We start from the raw sequence: 18001 nt of genomic DNA on the forward strand, positions 1-18001 counted from the left end.
TTGTATGCGTAACTCCACCACAATCTTTTTGCATATCTGAATATTTCGGATACAAAGAGATTGTGAATTTACAAACTTGCAAATTGAGTTTTTTCTTATTTCTCTTAAATATTCTCTGTCACTGAAGGAAGTCGAATGTGTACCGAAAAATTTACAATTTATAATTTCGTTATTATTATAATACAGAAAATCTATATACATACTAAATCCTTATTCTTATATGTCTAATTTCTTATTATTTTTTTCATATGTTAAAGATATTATGTCGATAAATATACATAAAGCATTATTGCATATATATTATATTGTTATGTTGCTGCAATATTATATTGCAATATTTCTATAGGCAAACATTTTACTGTTGCTGCAATATCATAACAACGTTGCAGCAACATTTTCTAATGTTTCTGCAATGTTGCAATGTTGCAGAAAAATGTTGCTGCAATGTTGTTGCAATCTTGCGGTGCTGTATGGGACTTTATACCGTAAAAAAAATCGACTAAAACTTCAGATAAAGTGTCTGCATCTCTTTTGCAGACACACTGTCAGAATTTTCAGACAGAATATTGTGTGAATTTTCAGACACACTCATCTGAACTTTCAGAAAAATGATTCTAATGATTAAGACAGATTGTCTGAAATTTCTTTCAGACACCCAGATGTGAAAATTCAGACAAAAATGTCTCTAAATTTTCAGAAAATTCCTAAACAGTGTATATGTATTGAACTAATTTGTCACGATAATATTCATACTGACACCATCTATGCGCATATTTTTATATTGAAATTATATTTATATTAAAAACATTTATTGTATATTGAGTTTGTACTGCAAATGCACGCGCGAACAGAATATTTGCCATTGAGCATTAAAATTACAGCTACAAATATTAATTATTCAAACTTAAATTTGAATAAATATATATAGTGTTTGTTGAACACTACGTGTATAGCAATCTGTGGACGAATAGATAGCGCCAGACCTTCGTATCTTTTGGACATTCAACCGTTGACTAATACGACAGAGACACGATGCCATAAAGCGCGTACAGAATCTGTATCAATGTCGCTTGATCGTCGACGCATGATTGTCCACAATGCGATAACATCCTTAGGATTTAGCTGCCAGGTGTGCAAGAGCTTTAAAATTTTCGAACATTTAATTTCTTACATGTTCGCAAATTCGTGAAAAGAAAATTCGAAATCCAAGCACCTCGAGTTTTGCAAAGAAGAGTTCTTTCGCTTTATTACCAAAATATCCTATCACATCACGATTGTTTGTTATCATCTATTTGTAGCTATAATTGTCTAGAAGTGATGAATGACTTCACGTAGAAATCGATGACTGATAGTCGGCAGGTCCTAGGTTCGAACCCGTTCGAACCTTATCCTTCACATGCATCTTTAAGAGGTTGAAAAAGAGAGTATATGTTATTATTAATAAAGAGTATATTATTATCAATGAGTCTTATGGAATTTGTGCGAGATAATCAGTAGATTGGAAACACTCAAAAACATACTTACGGTGCGTTGAAAAAAAAATTATGATTGTTTATTTACAATTAATTATACACAATTATAATTCTAATTAAATTCGTTATACACGCGTTACTTATCGTGCAATCGCTATTTACGACACAGATATCGTCTCTCCGGCAAACGAAGATTACGAAAAACTTGCTGTCAGCGAGTTTAACGCGATCTTAATAGCGGACAAGCGCGCTCGCGTGTATCGCATTATTAACGACATACGCGGTCGGCGGAAGTGTCGAGGCGAGAGTGGAGAGCCTGATGAATGATTTTCGCGTTAATCCCGAGCGACCGTAGCAAACGTAGCTCGTCGTTTCACGCAGGAGTTCGACGCTCGGTTCCCATTCGCGGTTTTCTCGGTTTTTTTTCTCTCTCTCTTGCGACCAAGTTACCTTTTCGCACGTTTTATTTTATGAATAATGTAGGGACAGAGAAAGAAAGGAAGAAGGAAAGAGAGGACCGCAGTACCGGACCTCTGGGGCCCGGTGGGACATTCTCGCGCGCAAACTACGGTGGACACACGCTGCGCGTGGGACGCTACGTGACTGCTGCCGGCACCAGCACCAGCATTAATCTAGATCACGGCGTTATATCGCCTTCTCTTGTTGGCATACCACGCGACGAACCCCAATCCCCCTTCGACAGTTAATGTACGCATAATATATGGTGAGAAAGAGAAAGACGTGTCGATGCTACTACATGATCCTCACATCCTCCGCGACATCACTCGACGATCCCGTGTGAATTATCGGATCCTCGAATCTCTTCGGCTAGTTATATTTTTATATTATAATTTTTTGCGATATTTTTTTAGATATAATTTACATTATTATAGATTGAAATTGACACTACGATCGTTTCAATTGTATCATTTAAGATTCTTTAATCTTTATATATTCCCTTTTTGTTTCCTACATTTTCGATTACACATTTCAATAATGAAGCGTGCTTGGTTGCTTGATTAAATCCCTATGGCTAGAAGATTCTTGCAAATTCTAGAGAATCTCTGCCGCTACTCGTTTTACAAGCCGGACACTTGCCTTCCATTTCTCCGTAGAAACATGATTCCAACTACCATGATTCCTCATCCAACTACCAACTTAACTTACCCCTACTGTGCAAACTAAACGATCTCTGGTACTTGTACACTGAAGTGGATGGCTTCGTACGGCGCGATTTATGCTTCCGCGACCGGAGACAATCCTGTAGCATATCTCATCCGACATTGTAACAGATGCGAGAAATTATAAAGTTATAATTTATCCGGAACGCATTTTACGCCTGCAGCATACCTATGCGTTTCAAACGCAATTTATTGTTCTACTTGAAAAAAGGGATGAGCAAAATTCGCATACGCAAGAATAATCTTATGGATTTCTGAGACGACTTAAAATACATCCGCTTTGACAATATTTCAATTTGAACAGACATGACTCGCAAATTGCTCTTGCACTGTCAACACGCGAAAATTAATGAAACATTTTGCAGTTTCGAGCTTTCAAAATCCCAATGCAAAAATTACGAAGATCAGAGAAGTGCCGGAACTCCGTACGGCGAAGTATTTATATAACCCTTTTATGCGTACGTGGTAAATTCCGGCCTCTTGTTTGCGGTGAACCGCAACCGAGGGACGCGATGTAACCTGCACCCGCACACGTGGGATTACAAAGTCGGGCATCTGTAAATCACGCGAGCAACAATCTCCAGCTGTCCATCTTGGCGCGCTGTGGCACGTAAGGCGGTAACGCGATACTTTCGCGCGGGGGATAGTTTATGCCGGTAGATGTGGCGAACGCGAGTGACCTTGGCGGAAGGAGAGGAAACACACCCCCTGCCGAGATACGAGCCGAATCCCCCAGTGCGAGTATGGCAATGAGCAACGACCCGCCAGCTCGTAAAAACCACCAACGAATCCCCTCGCCGAAACACGCAGGCAACGAATTTTATACTCGCGCGAGAGCGGTTCGCTGTTCCTTTTTCTTTTGTTTTTTTTTTTACTCCTTTTAAACCGAACCGCAGTTCTTTTCGAAATAATCCTTACTTCTTAATCTAATTTTGCGCTGTAATTTAAATCTTCTCGAACTGTACAACGCGCAAAGTGTCTCTTGGATGCCGCAATCCTCGCAGTATGTAAAGTCGGTTAGGTTAGGTTATATAAATATTTTGCTTTGCGAGAGTGAGAGGGGGAGGGAGGAAGGAGAGGGGAGGAGAAGGAGAGGGAGAAAGAGAGAGAGTGAGAGAGAAGGAGTGTGCTACCACCACAATGTAAGTATACTTGGCGTCGCCATTTTGTCGAATTAATTTCGCGAGGTGTCCGGATGGTGCGGACGGACAAACGGATGCTAGCGGGGCGCCATTGTTCGTGAATCTGATATCGCGAGTTATGGTATATATCGTCGATGGAGCAGTAGCGCGTCGTTCGCATTCTCCTTGGTGATGCACGAAGTGGGGCCAAAGCGCGTGCAGGTGTCACCGTACACAAATACGCCCTCCCCTCCTACCCTATCTCATGAGATCTACTACATCGAGGAGATATCGCACCGATCACTCGCGTCCCGCCGTCCGTAATAAAGAGACTAGCCATGTTCCAGCTGAGCGGGTATAATTCACCCGTTAAGGATTTCCAAAAGGGATACCCCAAAGAGATAGTGCCTTGATGTCTCAACTAGCTCATAATTGTCGCCGCTTATTATTAAAACTGTTTACAACTGGGCCATTGATGTATAGCCTGTTTACGACAGCGCAGCACAAGTTCATTTATTTAACACATTATATATAAAATAATAAGTAAAGTGACAATAATAAGTATAATAATAGTAATACTTAAAATGAAGATTTACACCTCTGACATGAGTTGGGTTAAGTCAGTTTTTTTTTCCGGGTGGGAACGCAGGACTTTGCCCCTCCTCTGCCCACGCGTTCAATTTTTCTATATATAAATAAACGAATCTGCTAAGAATACATTTTATAAACATACATGGTGTCAGAAAATTACAATATCATCAATTGTTGTGGCGAAAGTATTGCTGTAATTACGACATTTAAAAATTAATATCTCGAAAATTATGGATCGTATCGCATTGCGGTTTGTGGGATTCTTCTTCTGATAAAAAATCCTATAAAAATGACATATCAAATTGAGGGGTCCCGGAAATAACATTCTTGCCACCAGATTGTTTTTTAGATCAATTAATAATAATAATAATAATATTATAACATAATATAACTCTTATAATTCTTAATTATTATATACATCAACTGTTGTCTTTTCATGCCTTATTTATTTCTTTGTGCCTTATGTCTCTCTGTACCGAAGGAAATCGTCTCCCGTTTAAATAAATAAATAAAATCTCATTTTTCAAAAAAAATTTCGAAACGCTACGGTTTTAAAGATAGCATAACGCGAGGAGGGCAACCATACATGTTGTATCTCGGTGCGTTTACCGATGATCCAAGAAGAAGGCCGGGAGAAGATACTGCGCGACACCGGAATGGCTACCGATTATACATGTCTCCGCGATGCGTTTTACATTGCGAGAACCGCTCCGAGTCAAGCCGATCGGCCGTTGCGCGCGTATTATGTTACTCTGCTCGTTTCGTCGTTGCCGCAGCACGTGTGTCAAGGTTTGCCGAGATCGTGGACTCCTCATATTTATGTTCCCGGCCACGTCTCTTTCTCTCTCTCTCCGCGCATCGAAATTCCGGGAGACACCGTGGAGATCCGCGCGAGATATCCGCGGTTAATCCCGTTATCGTTACTGAGGTCTAGTCATTTTGCCGAAAGCTTCTCCTTATACGTGATATTTTTCGCCGCAATATTGAGAATCGAAGAAGACTAAATGTATGAATTTTAATTTAGATCTTTAATTGCGTCGATTTAATTAACTCAAAGAAAAATACAAATATGATCCGCTCAATTGTTAACAAACACGCTACATTATCTTTGTGAATTCTGTTCAACGAATAAAAACGAATTGCTATTTATAATAATAATAAAAATAGTTAGGTGTGGACAAGGATTTCTTTAGGATATATTGTATATTAAATAATCTATATATAGTAATCTATATATAGTAATATAAATAATGTATATTAAAAGAAATACTTTTATTATTTTTCTTATTTTGGTTCAAAAAAATATATTTTATGTTTTAATAAATGTTAAACGTTTTTATTTTAACGTGTTAAATGTTTTAACAAATGATAATTGTACGTGGAAAATTTCAAATATTTAATTTTATGTTCAAAAATAAAATGTCTTATATTAAATAATAGTAGTTTATTTTTTATTTTGTTCATCCAAATTCTGTTTTCAAAATTGTTTAGAAAACAGTATTGTAAGTAATTTCTAATAAAATTTTGTGTTTAATCTAGTTTTATGATTACTGTTTTTGTCCGGTTTTGTCCGGTTAGATTTTGTTTTCAAAGATGAAATGTCCAGTAATTTAGATTTCTGGATTTGACAACCCTATATAACGTATTATAACGTATATATAACCCTATATAACGCCACATGGATCGTCACGCGAATTATTTAGGTTAGGATCTGGGAGTCGTTTGTATATCTTGAAACGAAGTGAAAATTACAAAAGTGAACAGATTTACTAGATTTCGACAAATGAAATCGTAGATATTCTAGTGAATTTCCTTACTTTTGTAATTTTCACATCGTTTTAAGATATACAATCAACCCCCTGATTTAAATAATTCGCGTGGAGTCATGGCCAATAATCGCTTCGATTAGATCTCGCGATCCAATAGAAAAATTAGGTTTTGTCGACTCGCCCAATGGGCGTATTCAGCGGACTCAACAATTTGGTAGCAATCGAATGATTGGTTCTTATTTTTGGAACCAACAAATCAATATCGAGTGTTGACAAGACGATGTCAACTGTTGAATCTGTTGAATGTGCGCAATATTTTACGTGATATTGGCTTTCGGATTATCTCTTTATCTCTCTCATACCTTATTCGCATTTTTCTCGCGTTATCTCTAATTCCTACAAAGGCACATTCGAGTAAACATGACACGGCTTCCGCGCTCGATAAAAAAATATACGCAGATAAAAAAAAATAAAACAAAATACATCGATATTTTTTTCACGACTTTCAGTTTTTTCGGTATTGCACAACGCACCGAAAATGTCAAATTACTTGTTTATTTACGTGCCGACGTGTCATCAAATCTCTTATCGCATACAAGTGATTTATGTCTTAATTTAGTTACTCACACATTTTAGTTATGCACACACGCGATTATAACATCGGTATAATCTCAGACATTTTCTACAAGGTAGAATAAATAAATATGTGCACATTATTTATATCCTTTTAATTCTTAACAATAAAATAATGTTTTAACTGACGCATATTAATATTAACTCACTGGAGATTGTCATTTTATTTGTTTGTATTTCTAAAACACGTACACATACATCCTGTATTTTTTCTAAAAAAAATGTTAGTTTGGAGATTTTTAATATTTATACATATAAGTAAACTCGTAAATAATGTGGCGACACCTGAGATATAATACTCGTCAAAACTTTGTCATATATTTTTTTGAAGCGTTGTATGCGAACAAGTGCATAATACAAAAATTATTATACAGAGTATCTGTAAAGTCTGACCCCATCCCTGGATCTCGGAAACGGCTTTAAATATGAAAAAATGTTTTAGACAAAAGTTGTATGGTTTTAAGGGAGACATAAGGTGGTGTCATTAATTTGACCTTGAATAGTTGCGTGAAGATTACGTGAAGGTCAGCTTCAATTTTTTAAATGGAACTACCTACTTTTTATTGCATATTCTTGTAGCTTATCTCGAGAGCTTTTCAAAAAGCTATAATAAACTATAATAAAATATCTTTTTACTAGGTATTTTTTAAATTATTTTATATTTTAATCTGACATATTTTGATATTGCGATTTTTGGTGAAATCTTGTGTCATTGCTATTAATAACATTTTCACCAATTCAGTTTAAGAAAGTATTCTTTTGTTCTTTAACTTCCATAATAAGATAGTGTCACGAGAGCATGGATTATATTTATTTTAATGAGTCATCGCGATATCGCCCGTCGTTGTATCGAAATGAAAGTCTTGCGGATGCAACGAAAGCAAAGTGCTTCCAGCAAGTTACCGGCGCATCTTAATTATAAGGGCTAAATTATGAGCGGGCTCCCGGCGCTGAAATATTTGTGTGTTCGCCAGTCGAGGGTTATGGCTCAATTACCACTCGCTATTTTCTTTGCGAACCGTTGATTTAGGGCGACCACTTCCCACGGCGGAAACAGCGATCCGATGATTGTCGCCGACGACAGAATGAGGAACGTGAGGAACTTGTTTCGCATCCCTTTAACAAGATCCTCCGTTGCTGATAATGATCGAAAGTAAAAAGGATTCAAGACGTAGAATTATAAGATTAAATTAATAAATAGATTAATAAGATTGAACGGTCTCTCGATTATAATGTGCTTCAAAGTTTCCAAAATAAAAGATTGCAATACTCCAAATATATTGTAAAAATTTAGACATGTTTTTGTCCGAATTTTTAGATCTGGGTGTTTAAAAGAAATTTCAGACGATCTGTCTTAATTATCAGAATCGTTTTTCTGAAAGTTCAGAGGAGCGTATCCGAAAATTCAGACAGCGTCTGCAAAAAAGCTGCGGACTCTTCGCTTAAAGTTTTAGTCAATTTTTTTAAAGTATAACGGTAAATTTATAAATAACAAAAATATCCCTCTTTCTCTTGGATATGTTAGATTTCGAGAATGCAAAGAAAAAGATCCGAACGTTTAAATGCCCAGCACGATTACGATAACTACGGCCCCCTATTTGAAAGGTCGTTTCTGAAAGCATTTTTGAAGAGAAACACGAGAAAAATAGTAAAAAAATTTTCCGACCAATAGTTTTCGAGATATATCACTTTAAAGTATTGGACATGATAATAAAACGGACCCAATGACTTTGACCTTGACATATGTTGTGAAGATCACTGTCGCGAGTATCTTCCATGTGTAGCTTAGAATCGTGCAAGAATAACCCAAACCAAATTTTCGTTTCGAATCTAACCCAATCCACCCACACAACAATTATAGGATGGACCTCGTTTCGCGTTGTAAAGTATATGCGTAGACACAGTGAATTCTGCCCCCTCCCTCCCCCCATCCTACGGGAGGGCTCCACTTCCAAAAGATATAACGTAACCCACATTTTCGTTTCGAATTAAACTTTAACTTTAAATATCTCAAAAATTATAAGAGAGCGCCGATTAAGTTATAAGGAAAAGTTACTCAGAATCATGATCTTGACAACATATGTCAGGGTCAACATTGTCGGGTCCGTTTTTATAAAGTTTTATTATCATGTCCAATACTTTAAAGTGACATATCTCGAAAACTATCGGTCGGAAATTTTTTTTACTATTTTCCCCGTGTTCCTCGTCAAAACTGTCTTTAGAAACAATCTTTCAAATAGGGGGCCGTAATTATCATAATCACCCCAAATATCCGAAAATTCGAAGAAGGTACAAAGTGAAAGAACGATGAGGAGATGAAGAATTAAGAATGAATTACGCGTATTACTCAAATTAGTATTCGAGAAATTGCGGATTCCTCAATTATACACTTCGTTCTTTTTTCCTTTGCACTTTTTTCTTCTTTCCGCTTCGTACACCAGCGTTACATAGATGCAGGTGGGAATCGAAGCGTGTCTTATACTCTTGATTGCTGATAAATCGCACTTAATGCGTTTAATGAATGAGCAGATATACCATTTCAGATCCGGTGGTGTCTATGTCTGAATTCCCAGCTACTCGATGCTCTTCTTTCTCATTTGGGAGAAGGTAAATGTACTGGCCGCGCGCGTGCGTTATATACGTTAAGTGCCCCGTGAAATTAGTAATGATTGAGCGAGGATAATTATGCCACTACTACAAAGGAATGATCGCAAATAATTTCTGTTATTCGTTAAGATGAAAAATTAGCATTGCGCAATAAACGACGCGAGGTGCAACGGAAGCTTAATTAGATCAGGTATGGGAATTCGAGAATCCGGATTCAACTTCCTGGAATCTCGATAACAGTCGTGATAATGATCACATATTGTATTCTTGTGTATCTTTTATTATACAGCGCAAGGAACTGGAATTTATTCGTAAAACATGAACCTTCTGAATTGATTTGTATTTAGTCCATTTTTCTCTTTTGAAATTATTTTCTCATTGAGAGTTAGCAAGTCGACATTGATGTCAGGTGTTATCTGAAGAGGTACACGCCGAATTTCTCTCCAAGAATTCATTCACAGCGCGAACCCGATCGAGAGACTCGTCGGAGTTTTCGCGCCCTCCATTCATAAAGATTCGCACCGCGATATAAATTATGCGTGTCCGGCGTGGTTGCCGATGCGAACGCGGCCGCGATAAGTAACCGGTGGCGAAGAAAGTGCTGTACTTTATTTTGCAGCAACGATCGCTCGAACGGCTATTTATAACGCAATAAATCTACATTCCGGCAAATTCGATCCCTCGCCACTCGGAATCATCGCGAGTCTGTTCTTCTGATCCCGCATTGCTCTCCAAGTAGCAAGGTGACGTCAAATGATGTTTTAATTGACGTTAGAAACGTCATTAAGATCTTATCGTTTAATGTCACTTTGCTGTTTGAATCTACGATACGGAAGCTCTTGAACTTTTTTGCGTTTTCGAAACTTTACTTTGTATATTTTTTGTAAATTATTATATGGTTCTCCTTTTGTATTTCAATTTTAATGTGTCTATCACATCTTTGGATATGCGAATTTTTGCAACTCTGTGTTTTGCCATTCACGGCTCTCGATTACACAGCAAATGTACATCTCGCGAGCGACGCGGATCGAAGCACGACGAGGGAGCGCGCTCGAAAAAAAATATACAGCAAGAAGAGGAAGAAGGCAGAGAGAAGCAGCGAAGAGAAACAAAAGGGAAGAAGGAAGAAAGAAACGGAGTTGAGTTCAGGAAGCTCTTGCTTCCTCGGCGTGCAACAATCTCTTTACGGGTAGGCAATTTTTACGACGAAGCCACCCGGGCGGGCCGAGGTAACACGCGAGGTGACGAGATACTTTCGACATGTAATATGCGGCGATATTCGCATTCTTCTCTCGGAAAGAATGACTCGTTAAGAGTCTTTCAAAAGCCGTCGACACGCATGGCGCCAACCTCTGAAAATAGTGGATCGCACAATGATCCTGTCTCTATATGTTTATCATTAAAATGTGAAAGGTTTTTCTCGAAAATTTCACATTTTTTCAAGCTTCTTTCTAAAAAATGTTTGTTTTCAAAAGACATTTTCAATAAACAAATGTCATATATTAGGTGTACAACTTTGCTTCCGCCGTTTTCCTATAGATGGCTTTAGCGGTCAGTAGTGGTCGAAATAAATAGATCATAGATGTCATGCAATAAACTTGAGCATCTGTCAACATAACCCCATAGAAACATTAATCGATTTGTGTCTGCATTATAAAGTTATTCTCGATTGAAAATGTCAGTTTACGAGCCAAATTCTCGTCATTTGCGGGAGGTTTTAATTTTCTGCTTCAATATGAAGAAATGTGCGGCTGAGGCTCATCGAATGCTCTCAAATACTTATGGTGAAGCCGCTATTAGTGAAAGAACGTGTCGTGAGTGGTTTCAACGCTTCAAGAACGGCGATTTTCATGTCGAAGACCGGCATAGCGGTGGAAGAGAGAAGGTTTTCGAAGATGCAGAATTGGGGCATTACTTAATGAAGACTCGAGTCAAAGTCAAAAAGAATTGGCACGATCATTGGGAGTGACTCAACAAGCAATAACCAGTTTTTTACAATAAAGCCTCGAATTTCGGGAAAAAAACGGCGGAAACAAAGTTGTACACCTAATACAATAATCTAAATCATTAATCGCCCCCTTCTTCCGAAATATTCAAACGGATATTATGGCAGAAACGAGTTGACATTCTCGACTAATAACAACCAGTCGTTGCAAACACACACGAGCGCGTATATGCGAAGCGGCGAGATAAAACACAAGGCTTTGGGCTAAAACCGTGTCGTGACGAGATGTCTATGCTATTCCATTCTCGGCATCGTATATGACGGCGGAGTTGGCGTGCACGAGTGCGCGACGTGTGAACGCGCGAGAACTCCCGTATCCTCCGAACCCGAATGAGAAAACGTACGAAATCGTGATGACAGAAAGCGTCTTGCCGAGTACACATCGAAGAATGGAATGAAGCTAATGCGAGAGACGAAATTGCGCGAAATTGAAAAAGTACAACGTCAGAGTTGTCATTGTATCGCGTTATTACACTGTAAAAAATTTTACACGAATTTAGACACATTTCTGTCTGAATGTTCAGATTTGAGTGTCCGAAAGAAATTTCAGACAATCTGTCTTAATCGTCAGAGTCGTTTTTCCAAAAGTACAGACAAGTTCGTCTGAAAATTAAAATTTATCTGAAAATTCAGACAGCATTCCGTCTGAAAATTTCGACAGTGTGCCTGCAAAATAGCTGCAGACATTTTGCCTGAAAGCTTCAGTCAATTCTTTTACAGTGTATTACCAACGAAATTAGTGTCGACGAAATTTGAGGGATGAGCAACTATATAATTCAACAAGTCGAATGTCTCTTTCGCAAATCACACTCTTTCTTTGTTTGCCTCCTCTTCTCTCTCTCTCTCTCTCTCTCTCTCTCTCTCTCTCTCTCTCTCTCTCTCTCTATCTCTATCTCTATCTCTATCTCACACAAATAAAACTTATTATATATTTATTTACGTTATTACGCTATTAAGATCACATCGATTACCTAACGAACCGGGTCGCTGAAAGTGACGATCGCTGGCTAATTTAGTTTCTCAAACTGCACGCATGCGACTCTTGTCCTTCTTCCGTCCTCGCCTCTCGACGACGGCGACGAACGAGCACGCGTCCGACGAAACCAGCTGCTTATCCCAGGATCTCGGGTTCACCCTCTCTAAGATCGGCTAATGCGATTTTGGGTGAGGCGCAGTATGAGGAAGGGAAGAGGCAGTTCCCGAAATTGCGACGGAACGAGCGGCCGAGTTATGTTCGTTCGCGACGATTTTAAGACGATAAGACATTAAGGAGACACCGATGAAGCCACATAATTGATGAGCTCGTGGCGTGACGACGCCGCAATGGCGGACACCAAAATTAAATCTATATAATGTACAGGGAGTCCGGTGCTTTCTCTTCAACTGTCGTAATTTATAAACGGCAGAGAATTAAAATCTCGACAACATCTCTGTAGCATCATTACGAGAAGCGTACTAGATAATTGACTAGACCAGATAATATTATATCTGTTTAATCATTTATATTTGCAATTACTCCGCACGAGACGGTCTTAATAATTTAAAAGGAGAAATATTTTTCATTATTATGTGAAAACCTTGAAATATTTTTTCAAACGCTCGACAAAAACGAACAAAGAATGAAAACAGCTGGAGGAATCGATAATCGCTAACTAGTCTGACAAAGTCATTTGACTTGGGATCGAGTGCACTTGGAATGACGCCGAATATGCGATTCGTATGCAATATTCACATCCTCTTCTTCCCCCGAATGTAGATCGACGGTGATTTACTTATCGACAATCAACGCTCCGCCGGAGGTAAATGGTCGAGTCGTGATCATTAGTCCGCGGAACAGACTACGTATAGGCTGGCCCGTACTTACGACAACGTATAATACATACAGTCGACATTGTGTGAGGCCCGGCAGGATCCCAACACGACGCCAATCGGCCTTTTGTTACAGCCCTGCATAAAACGCGTCTCGAGCGGCTGTCAATACGAACTGCATTCGGCCTTGGCTCGTTTTACATTACCCAGAGAAAGACGTAAAGTCGAATAGATGTATAGTCGACGTCTATTCGACACATCTAAGATAGGTCGACTTTCGTACCTAGATAGACATCATCATAGTGGCCTCATTTAGACGTTTAATAAACATCTCATTTTCTGACATTTTTTTGACGTCAAAAATAAGACCAATTACAGTGTAAATATATAATAACATATTAATGTGTAATATACAGGATGTCCCATAATTCGCGGATCACCTGTCATATGCTGCACACTTCACAGCGCGCCTGGACACTCTGTATATAGATAAATCTAAATAATTTAATACGTGAAATTAAAAATTTTATTTATACGGAAGTTAAGTCCTAATTTTATCTTAAGTAGACAATAATGAATGAGTTTCATTTATTCGAACACTTTACGTCCGATCGGACATTTATCCGATTTTATAAAAATCAGTTCAATATTTGAATTTTCATATATCAGATATTAAACTGATGTAAATAGTTATTATTAGTCGCCTTTTGCACGCTTCATCTACATTTTATGACAAAAACTTAAATACGAGTATATAGAATGAATAGTACGCCGCATAGCCGTAAGCGAATGAATTATGAACTCGCGGCAATCAATCACTAGCAATTTTTCCGTAAAAATATAATATTCATTAAGAACTAATTAATACCGGTTATATATAATTATACGCTTAGCAGGTGGCAAAACAAAACATATATATATATATATATATATATAGATATATATATAGATAGTTTTTCTGAAAGTTATATATATATATATAGGGTGAGTCATTTTAATCAATACACGCAAATATCTCAAAACCTGTAAGTTTTAGAAGGAAACCTTTAAGACAAAAGTTGTTTGGTTCCGAGGGGGAAAGAAGATAGGAATATCAGACCTTGAATGGCATTATTAAGGTCACATCAAGATCACATTAAATTTTTTAAATTGAAACTTTTATTTTTGATTGCATATTTTTATAGTCCTTGTCGAGACTCACTGTATATATATATATACACACACACGCGCGCGCGCGCGCACACACACACACGCACACACACGCACATATATACATATATTTAATATATATATTTTGCGAAAATTAAAAAAAAAATTTCTCTAGCATCGCGTATTTCTTTTTCAGATAAAAACAACTTTGTACGAAACAAATCAGTCGAAAGATTGCGTTTTGCATTATCCTTCATAATGCAGCTGCATGAGCGTAATTTTTAGCTATTTGCGGGTATTCGTATAACGAGCGAAGAAACGACGAGCGAAGAAATGACGAGCGTAGAAACGCGAGTTGCGCAAGAGACACGACGCATTTTCAGAACAACTCTTTCGATTCTCGACCCTGGAATCGCAGAAATTACTTCGCGCTTGACTTGCTCGCGTGAACACTATGACTGTTTTCATAACAAGCCGCGGCCTCTTCTCGTCGAAATAGGACGACATAGGACGAAATTGCCGAGCAGTCGATGAGATTGCTCGCCAACTAGCATTTCAATGAAATATCAAACATTATGAAGCAGCAATTTGGTATCTTCTTTCAGTATTCGAATGTTGATCGATTTATGTACACTCGGCCAACATTTTTATCTCATAAAAAATCGATTGCGTCAATCCTGCCTCTAAGATTAGCTTCGGTTATTGAAATCTGTTCTAATCTTACATCACAAAATAAGAGAACTAATCGCAAAGATAAGACTGTTAATTCTGTAAATCTAAATGCTTGCTTACCGATAATAATCCTTTTTGCAATAGATGTTCCCGTCACGGCTGAAGCACGTGATTTCCCCGTCGAGACCCTGACGACAGTGCGAGCACTGGAGACACGCGGCATGCCACCGCCTGTCAACCGCCTGAAGATAGAACCTGTCAGATATTCTGAGGCCACATCCCGCGCAAACTACCCCGGGGACGTCCTCGGATTGCGCGGGCGGCGTGGGCGGAGGCTCGAGCTTGGGAACAGCATGCAAGTGCTCCGTCGTGGTTTGCTGCTCCTGCGTCTGCAGATGGGGATGATGGTGGTGATGATGATGGTGGTGGTGATGCGCGGTCTGCGACGGCATGCTCAGGTCGCTCGCATTCTCAAAGTTACCACCTCTGTATTCTTGTCCGCCCGCTGTAACGATATGTCGGAATAATACTACGCCACTCGTAGGGATTAGCAGAAAACTTCAGATCGAAATGAAAAACTTAAAAGGCAAATCTTCGTTAAATTTGCAAATCTATTTTTCTCTTAAAATGTGGTATAATTAAATCATAGGATATCTTCTTCCCCTCTCTCTCCCTCTTGTTTCTTCCCTTTTAACAAATAATCATACCTCCGGGAGAATCGTAGTCCCGCGACTCGTAAGGGGTGGTCGAGCTGTCGTAACAGTTGTTGTTTGTACCGCAGTGGGTCTGATGCAGGGGCCCGTGATGATGGGCGGCAGGAGGGCTGCACGGTAGAGTGGTTGGTCGCGCGGCATCGCCCATCGACGCGGGCAGGCAGGGGCTCAGATCTCGCGCCTGGTCCACCGCACCGGGTCCCCCCGCGCTACCGGGTCCCCCTTGGCGCCCCACAGCCAAGCCGCTGCCACGCTCCTGCGTGCTAGGCGGCTGCTGGAACAAATCGGCATATCGACACTTTTAGTTGGCGCATCGAATCGGCGCGCGTGTTCGTCATGCGTGCTTCGTCACGAAAGCCGAAGTCAGTGCATACGAGCAAGATGCAGACTTAAACTTCTTATGTTACGTAATATTTTCTTTCTATATGTGAATGTGAAATACACATATGATCTAAGAAATGACGATATACAATATAATATCAATAAAAAAATAGATTAAACTAAAAAAAATACCGCTAATTGTAAGTCCGAAGAGCGAATGAAACAACAGGATAAAATCTACCAAGAGAGTGAAAATGTGTGAGAGGAAATGTTTAAAAGAAAGATTCGATAAGAAATAAAGCAAGATGAAGATACCAGGACAAATAGGAAAACGAGGAAGGTGAAAAAGGATTAAAGGGACCAGCAGGGACAGAAAAGAGAGAAGGCACAAAAGATCCGGGAGAAAGAGACGCGAAGAGAAAACGAGGAGGACCGATCGGACGAAGTCGGCAAAGTGACGACGGGTTGGAACCGCCGCTGTCACCAGAGGGAAGAAACGTGCAAGAGAGAAAGAGAGTAATACACCGGCGATGGTGGTAGCCGGTCGTCTCTGATGGATGTCGTAAGGCGCAGCGCGCATGTGCCCGACCCTATAAGGTATCCGAAGGCGGCCAATCCGAGCAACCGCTGTGTATTTCAAGTGTTCAATGCACCCGCCGATGTTGCGTAGACAATAAATTACGAGCTGCCTTCTCTCGTCGTCCCCCTCTCCCTCCGTCTCTCTCTTTCTTTCGATATTTTCCAATTTATTTATCTATGTACCTTTTCATTTTTCATATCTCTCTTGCATCATAAATATTTCAAAACCAACAACTCTCGAGCACACCCTCGGTGTAAAAGTCTTTTTTCTTTTTTTAGTTTTTTTAAAAATTGAACAAAAATTTTTTTTCACGATATACATTGTGTATATAAGAGATAAAATATATATAATAGAAAGAGTTTAGAAAAGCTTTTAAAGGAATTTTTAAAACAATTTTTTGAAAAAAGATTTATTAATATTTGAGAGTTGTCGATTATAAGAGAATCTTTTTAAAAATCTATCCACAGTTTTTAAATAGTTTTAAATTTCCCAGAAATCCGCAATGATCTTTACACGTTTTCCGTCGAAAATTTTGCTTATAATGAACAGAGACAATTTTCCTATCGCAGACTCGTAACTTAATAAACGTAAAGGAGACAATCCGCTATATGACGTGGAGTAAAGTTGACGTAGAACGATCGTATCATCCTAACCGCCGCGAGGAACGTGATCGGAATCGCTAATTCTACCCCAGCTCCGCTTCGCATAGCGCGACGTAATCTTTACGACGTGCTTTACGTTGTTGTTCCTTATGTAACGGGGATCAAGCCTCGGAACAAAGGTATTGCAGGAATGCGCCTTCCACGGAGCGTGTGTCTATCCTATCGCATCGAGCCACCGTCGCGTGCGGTAATAGGCTCGTTAAAGCTTAAGAGAAGCATCGCGAATTATTCGCGAATCGGAGATCGTAATTTTTGCGGAGAATTCTAAAATTGCCAACGTGTGACTAATTCCCGACGTTATGATACTATTGGTAATGGATCGCTGAATTATTTGCAAATCTTGTCTTATAATTCTGGGGGAAGATAACGATTACGTGATAGATTTTCGCGAATCCCCATATGTAAAATTGATCGCGATTCTCGACATGACAATATGCGAAAGGACAGCCGATATGATCGGCCGATAAATTTTTCACGAGAGCGGCGAGCGTGCGCGATCGATCCTCAAGATCCTTATCCATCCGGAGAGCGGTCCGGCAACGAGTTCTCTTGCGGACTGTAAAGCGACTTTCACTGGCGGCGAAGCTTACACAAGAGTGTATACGCTTGCCTTCCCCTTTTTTTCTCCATCTCTCTTTCTCTCTCTCTCTCTCTCTCTCTCTCTCTCTCTCTCTTTTCTCCTCTCATTTTCGCAAAATCGCGGAGTAAATAACGCG

General features: G+C 39.2%; 1 protein-coding gene across 5 annotated transcripts in view; it reads right to left on the reverse strand.

Annotated features, from left to right (window-relative positions):
* The window catches only part of LOC138937150 (protein apterous-like), a 40035-nt gene that overhangs the window by 12700 nt on the left and 9334 nt on the right, over nucleotides 1-18001 (reverse strand). For 3 of the 5 annotated variants that reach the window (XM_070303119.1, XM_070303123.1, XM_070303121.1), the window contains exons 2-3: nucleotides 15717-15996; nucleotides 15130-15514 (exon numbers count right to left, since the gene is read on the reverse strand). In XM_070303119.1, the coding sequence (XP_070159220.1) occupies nucleotides 15130-15514; nucleotides 15717-15996 (665 nt within the window). The remainder of the gene's footprint in view (nucleotides 1-15129; nucleotides 15515-15716; nucleotides 15997-18001) is intronic. The other 2 variants (XM_070303120.1, XM_070303122.1) reach the window with 1 other exon arrangement.

This window comes from Polyergus mexicanus, unplaced genomic scaffold (genome assembly GCF_030449975.1).
Source record: "Polyergus mexicanus isolate NDT 795.1 unplaced genomic scaffold, iyPolMexi1.0 SCAF_10, whole genome shotgun sequence".
NCBI lineage: Eukaryota > Metazoa > Arthropoda > Insecta > Hymenoptera > Formicidae > Polyergus > Polyergus mexicanus.